Source organism: Vipera berus, assembly GCF_964194415.1.
Source record: "Vipera berus genome assembly, chromosome: 1".
Lineage (NCBI taxonomy): Eukaryota > Metazoa > Chordata > Lepidosauria > Squamata > Viperidae > Vipera > Vipera berus.
The window spans coordinates 306,528,097-306,546,159 of record NC_138202.1 but is presented as its reverse complement, the minus strand read 5'-3'; the positions used below and the strand labels follow the sequence as shown (position 1 = coordinate 306,546,159).

The window sequence follows — 18,063 nt, the reverse complement described above, 5'->3', positions numbered from 1 at the left end:
CTTTTTATTTTCCATTTATTTTCCTGCTATTTTAATTTTCTACCATAAAATAAATGTAGAAATGTACCTGGATTCAGGTAGCTCAGTGAAGGAAGGCCTGGAAGCAGGCCTGAAATATAGAGCAAACCTAATTTAGTATTTTATTAACCAACTATTTGAATTGTTTTTCTTATAGTCTCCATTTCTGATCACCAGAAGATAGTTTAAAGTAACCTTCTATGGGTCAACTTATCTCTTCATTAAGAATATAGTATTAAAAGTAACTTTTCTCCTGTTCCAAGAGATTCAAACATGTCAGCCTCAAAACTTGGTTTCAGTTGTATGTTACTGCAACTATTAAAAGTGTTGAGTTGTTAATATCAATACAGGTAGTCCTTGATTTATGACCATAATTAAGCCCAGAATTATAGTTGTAAGTCAAAAATAAGCATTGAAAAAGTGGCAAAATATGTCATGTGACTGCAGGATGCTGCAAACAGTTGTAAAGGTGAGTTGGCTGTCAAGCACCCAAAATGCAATCACATGACCATGTTGTGTGTGTGTGATTGTTGTCACTTCAAAATCAGATCATTAATGCTTTTTGCAAGTTTGTCATAACTTCAAACAGTCATTAAGTGACTGGTTGTAAGTTAAGGACTCTCTGTATGTTCTTCTCTTGTACGGGGATCCTTGTGGAAAAGGGATCTCTGGCATCGCTTCAAGATTGCAGAGAAGGCAGAACAGATAGTGATTCAAGAGTTGATCTTGATTCCTCCCTTAAAATAATTATATGGAATCTCTTCTTGGAAATTTCCGTCCCCTGTCTGGATTTCTTCCCCCTAGTTTTCAAGGGCATTTTCCCTTTGCTTTTATCATGTCCCTGCAGGATTGTTATGAGGAGGATTGCAGGAGGAAAATGGAAAGAAAGGTTATGGAAGAGTTTCCAAGACTGAGAGGTCATTTAACCTCAGAAAAAAAAACTCAATCTCTTCCTTTTTGAAGCTCAACCTTAAAGAGTACCTACCTACCAGCTTGCCATTCCAAGGTCATTTCTAGAGCAATCGTCATCCTTAAAAAAATCCTTATAAATTTTCCTAAGTTTAAGGGAGGAAAACTGGTCTATCCTTCCTAACTCATTGGGACCTAGATATAGAGAATATAAAGTTACTCAGATAATATGAGTGGTGTAGAAATTTGATAAATAAATGAAGAGAGGATGACCTTAAAGGATCAAGGGAAGTTTCATTAGCAAGGCAATAATCAGATAAATTATACAAGAGGAAGGGAATCACATTCAAACTTGCAAGATTCTGTTAACATAGCTATTCTAATAAAAGTAGCTTTAGGTTTACACAATGTCTGTTTCTTAGTTTGGTCTACCTTCTAGGACTGACACTAGGTTATAAAAGTCTTTCCTCTGGGGCAAGTTGGTAAATGAAGTAAAACTTCAGATTTGTGGGAATGGAGAAGGATTTCTGAAATAGGACAGCTTTACCCTTGGCCCCTATTCCATAATCAAAAATGACATGAATTGTTCTGAATTAGTCTTGGCTTCCATGTCCAATAGGAATAGTTGAGCATTGGCCAGATGAAACCACTCTGGATGGTCTGTGCAGATGAGTAAAACCTAGACAGACTTTTAATATCATTCACATTCTTCTAATTCAGAGGAATCAGAATATTGCTACACAGAGATGAGAAACACTCATTATATTATGAGCAATGTGAAACAATTAAGCTTCCTACCACATGACAGATGATATACATTTGCTATTCAAAGCCACCCCAAAACATGTGCTTTCACTAAGACTCATGAATAGTGAAATCCTGTGCCAGAAATTGTATTAACACATTATAATTATATTACAAATTTGCAGAGAAATATAAGCAGCCAAATTACAATTGATGTTCAGCACAGAACTGTCTCAGAGAGTTATGATCAATTTGCTCATTTTTCATATCATAAGATTATGAATTTTTGCAGGGTGCATCACTAGCTAGTGGTCAGGACAGGAGAACATGCAATAAAAAGATGTCACAATATAAATAAGCATGGTAGAAAATTAAAATGAACACTGGAAAAAAGTTCTCATAGAGATGCTGCTTTCAGTAAAATCCCTCAAGTGCAGTCAGTAATATCAATATAATGATTGTTACTTTGTCATATATAAATACTAAATGTATCTATATCAAGACATTTGTGACATATATTTCACCTTTCTCTAAAGTATTAACTCTATCAGTTTCATATTGAATTGTAAATATATCTTGTTTTTTTTAGTTTGTAGATCCAAAACAAGCAAAGGTAGCAGAAGCAGAGGAATTACTGAATCGTGCGCTTAGTAAATTAGCTGAAAAACAAAGAAGTTTAGCCCTGGTAAAATAGATGTGTTTATCAAATGCCATCATATTTACATAATTTGTTAAGTAATAGAAAATGTATATCCATCTAAGTAATCCATATTATTTTAATATAAATACTTCCTTTGCTGAAGATAACGTCATCTTCATTAGCTGGAATAATATATTATCTCTCAGGGTTTATGTATTGAATATTAATCACACCGTAGCTCTAAATGACATTTTCTTTCACCATTGTACTTAAAAGTGTTTCAGCCTGAGTGGAGAAAGAAATAGTGATGGAAAGAGTTTGGTTTTAGAATTATCTAAGAGTCCTAAATTATCCTAAATAGTTTATAAGTTCTTTTCAATGATCTCTGTGTTTCACTTAAATGAATTCTGCACCTGCATAGATACCGATTCAGAAGATGTTGTTTTTTGGTGGGAAACATTCCCATCCTCTTTGTACATGTATAAAAGGAATGGTTTTCACTGTGCTTCCTATTTCTTTTGCTGCCACAACAACAGAATTGCTTAGAGCAGGGGTGTCAAACTGATGGCCCATGGGCCGGATGCATCACATGAGGCCACGCCCACCCCAGCTCCCCAAAGGCAAAAAATGTTGCAATACATCACGTGACATGATCAAGTTTGACACCTGTGGCTTAGAGCATTTTGTCATCTATTTAGAGATACTTCTACTTTTATTCATGGCCCTCACTTCTCTTTGTTCAACAACAACAACAGCTTGGATTCCTCTTAAACTGTTATTTTAATACAGTATTGCCATAGAAGTTTCCATTTTCCCCTACTTTAACTAATGTTAATTTCATTTATCCTAATCTAAAAGAAAATTCAGTAGAAACTAGTTAGTTCGCTATTCCAGCTTTATATCTAATGACTAGAATTGGAATTTGGATTTTAAGGTTGCTTTCACTCTACTGATGTTTTCACTACTAACCTTCTTTTTAAATTCAGTGTGCTTGATGTTGCCTGAAGGATGCTCAAGTTTTGTAATGATCTTCTTCATCCAGACTCTTGATATTATTTCTATAGGGCATCTTGATAACCTTCAATTTTCACTATTTTTCCACTGTTCATGATAAGAATGGGACATATGTGCAGTCCAAGTACATATGTCCACTCCCTTTTTTTCTCACAATAAAGTGAGAATAAACCATCTGGGCTATTGCACTTGCCATCTTTTTATCTTATACTGATTTTATTGTATTTCCTATTTTTGATTCCAGTGAGCTGCCCACAGTAGTTGGCAATCGAGCAGCATACAATTATTATTATTATGTTTGGTCTCTCACACACACCCAAAGTCCAAACATACCTCATCATGGAGGAGGGGATGGGTGAACAGTATAACCCTATTATACTGGCCAACATAGCCCTGTCCTGGAAAAAGAGCTGGTGACCTACTCCAGTTTCCCCTTCCAAGAAACTTTATGGATCAACTTAAAGATGTGGAAGATATGCTACTGAAAAGTGAGTCCTGCTGGATGAGAGGTACCAATAAAGCTACAGGGAAAGAGCAAAGAAATTATCATAGTAACAGGAATATCCATGATGTGGATGAATACTAAATGTCCCCCCCACAACCATTGACACTACTAGTGAAAAAAAATATCTGTGCTGTTCAAAGATCTTCAAATTAGGAATATGGATCATCAATGGCTTAAATCTAGGAAAGTTGAACATTGTTAAGAATTAAATGAGTAGGTTTAACAGTGATATACTATCAGTGAAGTTCATTGGACTGGCTGTGGCTTCTTCAACTCTGATGGTCACATCATATACTACTCGCAATGATACCATCAGAAGAAAAGTGGGTTTCATAATGCATAAAAAAGTGGGCAGAACCACAGAAAGTTTTCAAACAGTCAGTGATAGGATAATGGCAACATGTATTGATGAAAAACCTTGCAACATGACAATTGTGCAATTTTATGCTCCCACTTGCAGACTCAGCAATAGAGAACATGAAAGAATTCTACACTGAAATTCAGGAAACTCTGAAACAAACACTAGAGAAAGACATTATCTTTATTATTGGAGGTTTCAATGCAAAAGTGGGAGAAATGTAAGCAACAGGAATCACAGGCAAGTTTGGCCTTGGTGAACAAAATGAGACAGGAGAACATTTAATTTGGCTATGCCATAAACAACAGCTAAGAATAATAAATACATTATTACAGCCCAAGTAGTGACTATAGACTTGGACTTCACCAAATGGAGAACATCTAATCCAAATTGATTATATATTATGCCAAAAAAATGTAGAGAAGTTCTATCCTCACCATGAAAACTTTCCCTGGTAGAGATTATGGGTCAGACCATGAATTGTTAGGCGCCACAGTAAAGTTCAGATGCTGCAGTGTCACCCATGATTCAGAAATTTGACTTTCAGAAGATTCCCCCAGTATACGCAGTTGAAGTTAAGAATAAATTTGAACTGCTCTGTACCACAGAAAGGCAAACAGATGAGCTATGGGAAGAAATAAAAATAACCATCACTAAAGTAGCCCAAGAATATATTACATACAAGAAACCAATGAAATTGGCCAGATGGATCTCAGAAGCTACTATAGAGACTGCAGAGGAGAGAAGGAAAGCAAAAGCCATTGGTAACAGGAAAGAAATCAAAGACTAAATACTAAGTTCCAGAGAGAGGCAAGAAAAGATGAAGAAAAGTACTGGGCTGAGCAATGTAAGAAATTGAAGAAAGCAACCAAGAGAGGGTTTCACTTATGTGAAGAAGTTCAGAAACCCCTTTATTGTAAGAAAGGCTATGGGCAGATGATGTGATGGGCAGAAATTGCATGACCAACAAGCAATCAGAAAAAGATGGTGGGAATATGCAGACCAACTTTACAGAAATGAAAAACAAGACCAAGGCGTAACAGGAGAAGCTGACCTACAGAAATGGAACCAGATAACCTGGAGGAGGAGGAGTGTGGGCACTCAACCAGTTGCCAAAGTGCAAAGCCCTAAGAGTTGATGGAATTCCTGCAGTGTTGCTGAGACCACTGCCAACAAAAACACTTATAGCACTTTACCAAAGTGTATGGAAGTCTGATCAGTGGCAAAAAGAATAGAAAAGGTCATTATTTATCCCAGTACCAAAGAAAGATGATATGAAACACTGTTCCAACCACCGAACCATAGCCTTGATACACATGTGAGTAAAATTCTCTTGAAGATAATCCAGCAAGATAATCCAACCCTTAACAGAGAACTGCTTGATGTGCAAACAGGATTTTGGAAAGGAAGAGGAATACATGATCATACTGCCAATCTACTTTGGATTATGGAAAAAGCAAAGGCATACCAAACAACCTCTACATGTGCTTCATTGACCACACAAAAGCCTTCAAGTGTGCTGACCATGACAAATTCTGAAACTGCCTCAAAAAATGGGAATATCACCATACCATATCCAGCTATTCAGTCATTGTACTCTGATCAGGCAGCCACTGTAAAAACAGAATATGGAGACATAAAATGGTTCAGAATTGGAAAAGGCATTTGGCAAAGTTGCTGTCATGGTTTCGACAGATGAAACTCTTCAAAAGAATTTTGAGGCATTGTTTACCTTAAAGAATCTTTTATTTGAGAAACAAAGTATCGGCACTACATAGTCGAAACCAAAAACCAAATTTTCCCCCTGGATACAAAGTAACAAAGCACAATTCCCTCCTCCAATAAACAGTCATAAATCACATTCCCCAATTAGCTTGAAGCATGGGCTTTCTCCCCAGCTCTCCAGCCTGCCAAAACTCTATCAACTCTGGGCCCAATGACCTTGGGTTCCCACAACTGAGTTATCATTGTTATGACTAGCTGGACTCTCATCCATGTTCCCCCTCCCACATCAACTAACTCTAAAAGCAATAGAGAAAAATGTCTGCATTTCCATCTGTTGTCAAAGCAAGAACATCTCATGTTAGCAGCGTTGACAGTTGCATCCTGTCACCTATACTATTCAACATATACACAGAAATAGTTATGAGAAATGCACATTTGGAGGAATGTACCATTGGGATTAAAATCAGTAGTAGGACTATCCAACAACCTCCAATATGCAGATGATACAACAATACTCATGGAAAGCAAGGAGGATCTGGAATGGCTAATCCTGAGAGTCAAAGATGAAAGTAAAAAAATTGGACTGCACCTTAACATTAAGAAAACAAAGATAATGACAAATGCAAAAAAAAAACACAGGTCAGAGTTCAGATTGATAATGAGACCATTGAAACCCTAAAGGAATTTATCTTCCTGGTGTCATGATTCTGGTAGATAGAGCAAATAAATTAGAACTCCAAGGCTAGAGACTTCCTGAAAGAACATGTTTATTCAATACAAAATATTGGCACAGTCAAAAGTGAAACCAAGTCTGAAATTTCCTCCAAAGAGATACACTATTGCAAAGTTAAACTTCCCACCCCAGCACTATGCAATCAGCTACATTCCCCAATAGAATAGTTTGGCTGGCTTTCTAACAAAATGCCCAACCCCTTAATATAACCAATAGAATGACCTTGGTTTCCACAGGACACACCAAAGACTAGCAAAGACACTCCACACCCCCTCCCTTTCCTATGGCAACCTATAACGAGCAGCATGGCTGCAGCCAGGTTTGTTGTAGAGTTGACAGTTGGACCCCCCTAAGGAGAAAGTAATTCCTGCAGAGGAAACAAAAATACAAGTTAGGGATCCCCGCTGGGTTTCTGGGGATGCTTATCACAAAACCTTTGTATTAACCTGTCTGCCTTCACATCTGTGCTTCTCACCCAGGTAGCTTCTGACAAGGGGTAACCTTTCCACTGCACTAAATATTGTAATTTTCCTTTATACAATCTAGAGTCAAGAATGCATTTTATCTCATAGTGGGTTACTCCCTCTATTAGAATGGGACCAGGTACCTTCTTGGGGATTGGTCTCAAGAATGACTCTGTGACTGGCTTTAACAAACTACAGTGGAAAATGGGGGGAACTTTCCCTAAAGGTTGTGGGAGCTTTAATTCAACTGTGACAGGATTTATGATTCTGACTATAGGAAAGGACCAAGAAACTTAGGTCCCAATTTTTTGCTACATAATTTTAGTCTTAGGTATTCAGTAGAGAAATATACCTTCTCCCCCACATGAAATGGTCTCTGGAGATATTACTTCTTATCGGCTTGCTCTTTATAAGTCTTAGCAGCTTAGGCTAAAGCTTTTTTTACATTTGCCCAAACATTCTGCAAGGAGGTCACTCTTTGATTTTGGGTCTGTGAAGTGGGAGGCTCCTGAGGGTATTCGGGCATAGGAATAAACTCCTGACCGGTGACTATTTTGAATAGATTAAATCCAGTGCTACTATGTACTGTATTGTTATATGCAACTTCAGTGAAAGGTAGGAGGTCCACCCAGTTAGTCTGTTAGTAGTTAATATAGCATCTGAAGTATTGTTCTACCATTGCGTTCGTACGTTCTGCCAATCCATTCCATTTGTACTCAGATGAAAAGCAGATGAAAGTCGCTGGGTGGACCTAATCAGTTTTACAAACTCCCTCCAGAACCTTGCAGTAAATTGAACCCCCTGTCCAATATAATACTTTTGGGTGGTCCATAAAGTTGATAGATGTGTTTCAAAAATAACTTGGCTAGTTTTTGGGCAGACGGAAGTCCCAAACAAGTGATGAAATGAGCTTGCTTTGAAAAAAGGTCAATGACAGTCCAGATTACTGTGTTCCCCCTGCTTTCAGGCAATTCCATAATAAAATCCATGGCTATCTCCTCCCAAGGCTGGGAAGGATCTGCCATCTGCTGCAACAAACCAGGAGGTTTACCAGGGTGTTTTTTCATAGCTGCACAGGTAGCACAGCTCTTTCTATAGCTTTCAATGTCTTTTTTCATTCCTGGCTACCAAAATTGCCATTGCACCAAATGCAACATTTTTAGAAAACAAAATGACTGGCTTGCTTTGCATCGTAACTGCATTGAAGGGCTTGAATTCTGAGGGAAATCAGAAGGTACAGCTTAGACCCCTTCCAGGCTAGTCCATCTCAATAGGTTAATAGTGATCTATTGTCCCTGAACCGGGGTCCATTTTCAGTCCCTCCTTGAGTTTTTGCGTTAAAGGACTATCAGACTCGTCAGATTGTCTTTGTGTTTGACCTCTTGTGGTTACTTAAGAGGCTGTCTGCGGTAGAGGGATGATGGAGTTAATAACTTCCTCCTGGCAACTTTTATTTTGGGAGGATAATATGCCTTATTTATAGAATGAGTCCCAGCAGACGCCATGTGAGGTGTGAATCCTACTCAGGATTGTCCATTGCTGTCATGATAGTTCACGTTATGGCACCTTTTTGCGGGGTCATTTACATATATATCTTCCTATGTCTGGGCATTCAGCAGCCCATTTGGCTTTCTATTTAGAATTGATGTTAAAGTTGGGTGAACCTTGGGTGAAAGCGACCACGTCATACTAGAATTTAATACAAGACAAACACTAGCAATTGAAAACAATCCAACCAACATCCTAAACTTCAAAACAGCTGACTTTAACAAACTCAGAGAGAACCTGGGAAAGATCCCATGGATGAAAATCCTAAAGGGGAAAACAACCCAAGAAGTATGGGAAACTCTAAAAAATGCAATTGCAAAAGCCCAGACCAGCACAATACCACTGAGAAAGAAAAACAAGAAATCCAAGAAGAAACCACATGGCTGCACAAAGATCTCTCTAACAAACTAAAAGAGAAAAAGGATAAATACAAAAAATGAAAAGAGGGGCACATAACCAAGGCCAATTATCAGCAGAAGACAAAGAAGACAGGAAAGCAAAGGCCCAGAATGAACAAAGACTTGCAACAGAAATCAAGGACAATAAAAAAAGTTTCTATCAACATATTAACAAAAAAGGTCAAGGAAACTGTAGGCCCACTAAAGAGAGAAGATGGCAAGGAAATTACAAGCATCAGGGAGAAAGCAGAGCTACTTAACACATAATTTGCATCAGTCTTCACACAAAAAGAAACCATAGCCCAGCATACCAAAAAAACCACTGCAAAAGACATACTAGAAACAAAAATTAAAATAAGCAAGAAAATGGTAAGAGAACTCCTAACTGACCTCGATGAGTATAAATCACTGGGACCCGATAGATTACATCCCAGAGTTCTGAACAATCTGGCAGATGCTATCTTAGAACCATTGCACCACATCTTTCATAAATCCTGGAGCACTGGGGAAGTACCTGAGGATTGGAAAAAGGCTGATGTGGTCCCCATCTTCAAGAAAGGAAAAAAATAGACCCAGGAAACTACGGACCAATCAGTTTAACATCAATACGTGGGAAGATCCTAGAAAAAATAATCAAAAAACAGATCTGCGAACAACTAGAAGCAAACAAAATCATAACTAGCAGCCAGCATGGTTTGTTAAAAACAGATCATGCCAAACCAATCTTATCTCATTCTTCGATAAAGTGAACGAACTAGTAGACCAGCAAAAAAGAGCCTTGGTGGAGCAGTGGGCTAATGCCTCCTTAAGTAACACCAGCTGCCTGCAATTAGGGCAGGTTCGCATCCCACCAGGCTCAAGGTTGACTCAGCCTTCCATCCTTCCGAGGTAGGTAAAATGAGGACCCAGATTGTTGGGGGCAATAAGCTGACTTTGTAATAATGCCGCTTGGGGGGTGTATGAAAGCCCTAATAAGCAGGCATATACATAGAATGAAGGCTACTGCTAAGCTTGTAAGCCGCCCTGAGTCTTCGGAGAAGGGCGGGATATAAATGGAATTAAAATAAATAAATAAATAAAATGCACTGGGCATAGTATACCTAGATTTCAGTAAGGCATGTGACAAAGTGGAGCATAACCTACTCTTTGGTAAGCTATAAAATGGTGGAATAGACAACATCACCACCAAATGGATCTGTAGCTAGCTGACAAACAGTACTCAACAAGCAGTCCTCAATGGCACTACATCCACATGGAGAGAAGCAAGCAGTGGGGTACCACAAGGTTCCATCTTAGGCCCAGTACTCTTCAACATCTTCATAAATGTCTTAGACGAGGGAATTGAAGAGGAACTATCAAATTTGCAGATGACATCAAACTGTCAGAATGCAGATGACATCAAACAGAAGAAGAAGAAGAAGGAAAAGAAGGAGAAGAAGGAGAAGGAGAAGAAGAAGAAGAAGAAGAAGAAGAAGAAGAAGAAGAAGAAGAAGAAGAAGAAGAAGAAGAAGAAGAAGAAGAAGAAGAAGAAGAGGAAGAAGAAGTTGGAAGGGACCTTGGAGGTCATCTAGTCCAACTCCCTGCTCAGGCAGGAAACCCTATACCATTTCAGGCAAATGGCTGTCCAGTCTCCTCTGTCCAGTGTTGGAGCATTCACCACTTCTGGAGGCAGGTTGTTCCACTGGTTAATTGTTCTAACTGTCAGAAGTTTCTCCTTAGTTCTAGGTTGCTTCTCTCCTTGACTAGTTTCCATCCATTGCTTCTTGTCCTGCTTTCAGGTTCTTTGGAGAATAGCTTGACTCCCTCTTCTTTGTGGTAGCCCCTGAGATATTGGAACACTGCTATCATGTCCCCCCTCATCCTTCTCTTCATTAAACTGCTGGATTTGAATCTTGTGGGTTATAAATGAGGAAGATAGGTGTGCACTGGTAGGAGTCAGTTGTTCATAATTTTTCTGTATTCTCTCACTAGTGCATTTTGCTTTTGTAAAGCTGGCAGTGCTATATGGCCTAGAACAGGAAGCCAGCGAGCTGGAGTAATTTTAATATATCCACTTATAATCCTCATGGTGTTCTTGAGTCCAGAGTCTAACTTACTAGTATGGTAACTTAGTTCCAGATTCTTTCTTTCTTTCTTTCTTTCTTTCTTTCTTTCTTTCTTTCTTTCTTTCTTTCTTTCTTTCTTTCTTTCTTTCTTTCTTTCTTTTTTCTTCCTTTCTTCCTTCCTTCCTTCCTTTCTTTCTTTCTTTCTTTCTTTCTTTCTTTCTTTCTTTCTTTCTTTCTTTTTCCTTTCTCTCTCTCTCTCTCTCTCTCCTTCCCTCCCATCCTTCCTTCCTTCCTTCCTTCCTTCCTTCCTTCCTTCCTTCCTTCCTTCCTTCCTTCCTTCCTTCCTTAAGACCTATCAAGAAGCAGAAGGCCACAATAATATTTTACAAAATAAATTTCTTCAGTTTCCTTGAACTTGAATGAACACTAGCTTCTATTCTTTTCATCCCTCTTCATACTATTCAAAGCATTATTTCATTCACTGCCTGCAGAAATTCTTTCAATTTTCTTTGCACTGCCCCTTTTAAAAATACCAACATTTTTTTGTTATCTGCTGATAATTTTTGGCAAACCAATACTTAAACTAAAGCCAAGAATTTAACAGAATTCCTAGACTGATTATTAACAGACACATAGACATATCCAAATTGCTTGTATTTACTCTCAGTTGCCATCCTTGGTACAGATCCTGTGGAGATGCCTGGGGCACTATCTTTCCCTTTTTGAGTCTGTTTGATCTGAGAAATTGGGCAGGGTCCTCATGACTGTTGGTTGACTACCTGTTCATTAAGTGCTTGATTCTCCTGACTGGCTATAGTCATCCAGGAGGTGATGTGTGGTTGGGTGGTGGTGAATTGTTCCTTGAAAGAGGGGTTCACCCTTAAAAAGGGATTTATTTGTCCACACATCAAGAAACCAACTTTAGATCTAACCTATTTTTAGAGAATATTGTTGAGAAGGTAGTCATGTAGCAGCTTCAGAGGAGCCTGGGTGAAGTAGATTATCTTGACCATTTTCAGTCAGATTTCAGGCCTGGGTATGGAACAGAGATAGCATTGTTCATACTTTTGGATGAACTTGGATGTGAATGGTATGGAGATAGTGCATCCATCCTTGCTCTACTTGACCTGTACATAGCATTTAATACTATCAACCATAGTATTCTTCTTGACTGGCTTTGGGGGCTGGGAATGGGCAGCACTATATTTTGCTGGTTCCCTTACTTCCTCCAAGACTGGTTCCATCAATGTTTCATTGGCAGCAAGTCCCTATTATGTGAGATGCTATATTGCTTGGTAGTCTCTTCACTCCTATTTAACATCTACATAAAGCCACTGGGTGAGTTTATCCATCACCATGAGATGTCATTAGCATGCTGATGTACCCAATTATACATCTCTGCCATTGGCAAAATGATGCTGCTAATCTGATGCTGTCTTGTATCTGGATATTGTAAGGATTTGGATGAGAAGCAATGGACTCTGGCTCAATCTTGACAAGACTGAGTTATTTGGGGGGGGGGGTTCTGGATTCTGGAATTTGCCACCGGGATGGGATGGGATGGGATGGGATGGGATGGGATGAGATGGGATGGGATGAGATGACAATGCCCCATACAGAGTCAGTGTACAATCTGGGAGTCCTTTTGGACTCACAACTCCTATTTAATCAGGAGACAAACATGGCAAGGAGTTTCATTTCATGTTATGCACCAGTTACATTTGCCCGTTCCTGTATTGAAAGATTCTTAGTTACTCATGTCCTGGTTACTTTCCAAATGGTTTATTGTAATGGTCTCTACATGGGGCTATTCTTTTTTTATTAAATAGTTTTAAAGTACATTTTTAAACATAAACCCCATCCCCCCCTACCCCTAACCCGTACCCTAACCCACCCAATACCCCTACCACCCCCACACGGACATACACCCCGACTTCCCAAAGCTGAATACAGGGTATTATTTTCACAATCTTAATCTAAAATATACTAACTAACTATAATTACACTTTAAATCCAATCGCGCTTTAACTCTTCTTAAACATCACATTATATCTCCATTACAAATATTCTTCACATATTCCAAATTATACCATTTCTACCTAATTCAAAACTTTCAAAATCCATTCTTCTATTATAAACAAATCAGCCTTCTTCCAATATAACAGTACCAAAAATTCTACTATAGTTATTAAATTTAATTTCTATAACAATACAATCTATAATAGTACCCTACAAAATTAGTTATACAAAGAAAAAAGAAAAAAAGAAAGAGAAAATAAAACCCTTTTCTTTTTCTTAAAAATCTTACATATTCCACTAAATTACTTTAATTTTTAAAATTGTAATCTTGTACAATTCAACCATACATAATACATTGCATCATCACAACCACATCTCCAACATTTAGACTAACAATTTACATACATACATACTAATTTTTAAGATCTACTGTAAATACCATCCCCAAATGTCCACCATTATTGGTTCTTGATTATCCTACTATCTGTAACAAGTTCCATTACTAAATCTTGTTTCTATCAATGTCTCCTTACATACACTTGACTTTAATCTCCACTGTTATTATTATTGTTATTCCTTGAATCTAGATGCAGCCCGTGTCATTCTTTGAATCTTAAGATCTTTAAATAAAACCAAGGATTGCACAGTTTCCGAAACTATTTCTTTTAACTGTCGCTCTTCTTCCTTTCCTTTTTTAACTTCTGAGGATGATGGTAAGACTGCTTTCAATACATTAGAATAAAAATCACGTGCCTTCCCTACTGTATTAAGGCAATATTTTTCTCCAGAATGATTCACCACAATCCCCATTGGTATCTCCCACCTGAACCGAAGCTGTTGTTTCTTTAATTCATCTGCCAGAAAGATAAAATCTTTCCTTTTTCTCAAAATTCTTGGAGGAATCTCTTTCAGAATCAAAACCTCCTGATTAGCCACTTTAAGTCTTTTATTATAAGAGATTTGAATGATCTCATTTCTAATCTTTCTCTTTGTAAAATACACAACCACATCCCTTGGCAGTTTCCTTTGTTTAGCAATCCAAGAATTAACACGAAATACTTTATCTATCTTCCAAAAAAAATCTTCAGGTTGAAAACCCAAAATAGGCGCCAAAGCATCCACCAACGTCTCTTCCATATTCTCCTGCAGGTTCTCTTTCAAACCTCTAATCCTCAAGGCGAATTCCATATCTCTATATTGCATCATCATCATTTCATCTTCAAGTTTTTCCAATTTATTCTCCACTTCACCTATTTTAGCCTCCAGCATCAGATTGTTTTGTTTCACTTCTTCCACACGTTCATGCAGATTCTCAATATAGCCTGAAAACACTTGAAGTGCCATCAAAGTATCCTCCCTTATTTTCTTGCTTTCCTTTTCAATGAATTCTGCCATCTTCTCAAATATTTTTTCAGACTGGATTTTTAAGGCATTGTTTAAAGCATATTGTAAATATTTTAAAGTCAATACAGATGCAGCAGCTTTGGGGGGTAACTTCAAAGACTGTGTTCCAGACTGCTGAACAAGCAATGCCTCCACACTTTTAAAAATGGGTCTGCGGTTGGGGAGCCATTTTTGCAACTAATGACTTTTTGCCCGATGAGAGGGGTTTTCGAGCGGCGGAACAGCTGACCGTCGGCTATTCCGCCGCTTCAACGAGATCGAAGGGCCGGTGGTCGAATCCGACTGTCCATGCTGCTGAAGCGCCACCCGGAAGTTCTACATGGGGCTATTCTTGAAGAGTATCCAAAGCTCAGCCAGTACAAAATGAAGTGGTACAAGCAGTTATGTCTCTTTTCAAAATACATGTCATACCTCTGGTTGCATTGCTATGTTGCATGGCATCATTTAATACAATATATTTCAATCTTTACAAGAAAAGATTAAAATCATCTTCAAAAAAGAACAGTAATTTATATGTGAAAGCCAAGTTAGTGTAGTGTTAAGGAACCAGGTTAGAAACTGGAAAACCCTGAAGTTTAATCCCATATTAAGCACACACACAAAAAAAAAAAACATCTGGGTGACTTTGGGCCAGGCAGTCTCTCTTGGTCAGTGACAAATCACTTCTGAAATTTTGCCAAGAAAACTGTCCAGGCAGCCATCTGGAGTCAAGGCTCACTCAGAGACACAGAAACAAAAAAAGAAACAATATATAAAGCTCTGAAATATTTAAGGTTGTATTTCATCATTTCAATAAAAATAAGTCTGTGCTAATATTGAGACTAAAATTAATGCTTCTTGTTCTTCATACTACAGTTTAATTGGCAAACATCTGATTTTTTGGAAGCTGACATTTACAAAGCTCCTAGTACAAACACTGCCAGTTTTTAATCAGCTTCAGAAAGCATTCCTGTAAAAGGCAGTGCCAAATAATTCCCAAGAAAATTTCATGGAGGAATCATATAGTCCTAAACTTCACTTAAGAGCATTTTATCTTCGTGCATAGTCATCATTTTGCCAACTCATGATTTTTTTCATTACCTTCATACATTTACATGATTAGTATTTGTGCCATCAAGTGTCTGTTTTATGCTGTATTTCATATTTTTAATTATGCAGTATAGTATATTATGATTCTCTTAATGCAAGAGATGCTTATGAATACAATCTTATTTTCCTCTCTATAAAATGGTATCATATCACTTGCAATTCCTATTCCTTTCTGTCATCCTTTGATGCTTTTTCTTGTAATCTTAGAAGCAAACTTTCATACTTTTCACTACAAAAAACTCTGAGCAGAATTGAGGATTTGGAAGATCAGTTGTCAGCTTGATTGATGGAGGGAAGCCAGCCAGTGAAAATTCCTTCTTTACCATACTTATAGTTCCAGCAATTAGAATCATAGAGGAGTACATACTATGTGCTATGTGCACCTATAATTAAGCTCCAATAGTAACCTGCCAATTAATTCATGTTTAAAATGGCTCACAGCTAGAAGTTAGAACATATCAGAGAAAAATGTTCCTTTTTTAAGGTTGTGTTAGATTATCATTTAGAATGGGAACCTGCTTGCAAAATAATGCAAACAATTCATAAGAGTGAAGTTGAAAAAAACAAAGTTGCTTGTCTGTTCTGATAAAACATGGCTGAGATCTATTTTTAAGTGATTAAGAAAAGAGGAAAACTGATAATTGATAGGAGAAGGTAATAATAAAAAGCTAAAGTAGAAAAGTCCTTCAGCATATTTTTAGAGGTAGGTCTATATTCAAACTACACAGTTGATTACTAAAAATCCTACAGCTATAGTTAAGCAAGCAGTCTTTATACACAGACCTGCTGGATCTGCTCAGAAAACCCATGCATAATAATGTTTAAGTGGGCAAAGTTTTAGTCAGAGTCTGGATAATAGCCCTGTAGAAGCCTCATAGTAGATATTACTGAGTTTATTTTTAAAAAAAAATTCATGCAAATATAGCAAGTAATACTGCTTTGGTAGAGTTTTTAAGTAGATTTTCTCATTTGGAATTTAAAAATTTTCTAAATTTTCAGATTGAACAACATCAACAAAATTTAGAAGCATTGTATAATGAAAGTGTTGCTGAACAGGAAAAACTTGCAACCCGAAAAATTCAAACAACTCGCCGTTTACGCAGTGCATCTATATTAAGCATAGCTCTAGAGGATGAAATGGTATTACCTTTTAAATCTGCTCTAATGCTTAGGTTCAAACTTCATTCTTCACATTTTCAACTGCTTTTTCTCTCTGAATCTTTCCCACATGATATATTTAAGCATTGGATTATATTTTATACACAATTGTGATTTTCCTCACTATTCATATCTAAAATCTCGTATCTGTGATTCATGTGTGACCAATGTATTGCTGATTTGAAAATAAATACATTTCAGCTTGTCTTCATTAATGATATAGCACCCTTGTGATAGCTGGATGGTGTTAAGACGTATTATTCCAGACTTGATGTTTCACATCTATGCTGATACTTTCTGACCTAGTAGAAATTGACCAAATAAATAGTCATGAGGTCATGACCATATAGCTTAATAAAAAAAACAAAAATTATGTGTTTTTCAAAAATCCAATATTAATGCCCTTGTGGTCATAGTTGGTGTGACTACACTTAGAATAATTTGTATAGTACTGTGATCATTGTGCCTCAGAAAAAAGACTACAAAAAGGCCCATAATAGAATAACAATGTATAGAATTATACATGGTATGGGAAAAGTTCACTCATCATACTAGAACCCAGAAATATTTGATGATTTAGTGTGATAGGAGGTTTCAGAGAGAAAAAAAAACTACTTTCAATTCAGAATAGAGCTGGAAAAGACCTTGGAGTTCTTCTAGTCCAACCCCCTGTTGAGTAGTGGGTCCGACGCAAGGAAGAGACACCAGCCAGAGTGTGAGTTCAGCTCTTTATTGGAGGGGGGTAGTGAACTGAGGGATGAGGGTTACCTGGCCTCCTTAAATACCTGGCCAGGTAAGCGGACAGCCAATGGGGTTGGCCCTAGGTTTCCCGCCGAAACTGGGTTTCCCGCCAAAACCGTTCAGGCCAACGCCCCCTGGTGGCTGTTGCTATGCAGGTGCCTGCATACATAACACCCCCTACTCAAGCAGGAGACCCTATACCATTTCAGACAAGTGGCTGTCCAGTCTTTTCTTAAAAATCTCCAGTGATGAAGCACCCACAACTTCTGAAGGCAAGTTGTTCTACTGGTTAATTGTTCTCACTGTTAGGAAGTTTCTCCTTAATTCCAGGTTGCTTCTCTCCTTGATTAGTTTCCATCCATTGTTTCTTGGCTTGCTTCCTGGTGCTTTGGAAAATAAGTTGACCCCCTCTTCTTTGTGGCAGCCCCTCAAATACTGGAAATACTGCTATCATGTCACCCCTAGTCATTTTTTTCTCGTGACTGGCCATACCCAAATCCTGCAATCATTCTTTATATGTTTTAGTCTCCAGGACTTTAATCATCTTAGCT

The 18,063-nt window shown here is 37.8% G+C and overlaps 1 protein-coding gene across 1 annotated transcript in view; it reads left to right on the top strand.

Annotated features, from left to right (window-relative positions):
* Positions 1-18,063, top strand: part of DNAH14 (dynein axonemal heavy chain 14) — a gene marked incomplete at both ends in the record, with an annotated part of 201,873 nt that overhangs the window by 143,311 nt on the left and 40,499 nt on the right. Inside the window, 2 exons of the mRNA XM_081312799.1 lie at positions 2,261-2,356; positions 16,613-16,753. Coding sequence (XP_081168925.1) covers positions 2,261-2,356; positions 16,613-16,753 — 237 coding nt within the window. The remainder of the gene's footprint in view (positions 1-2,260; positions 2,357-16,612; positions 16,754-18,063) is intronic.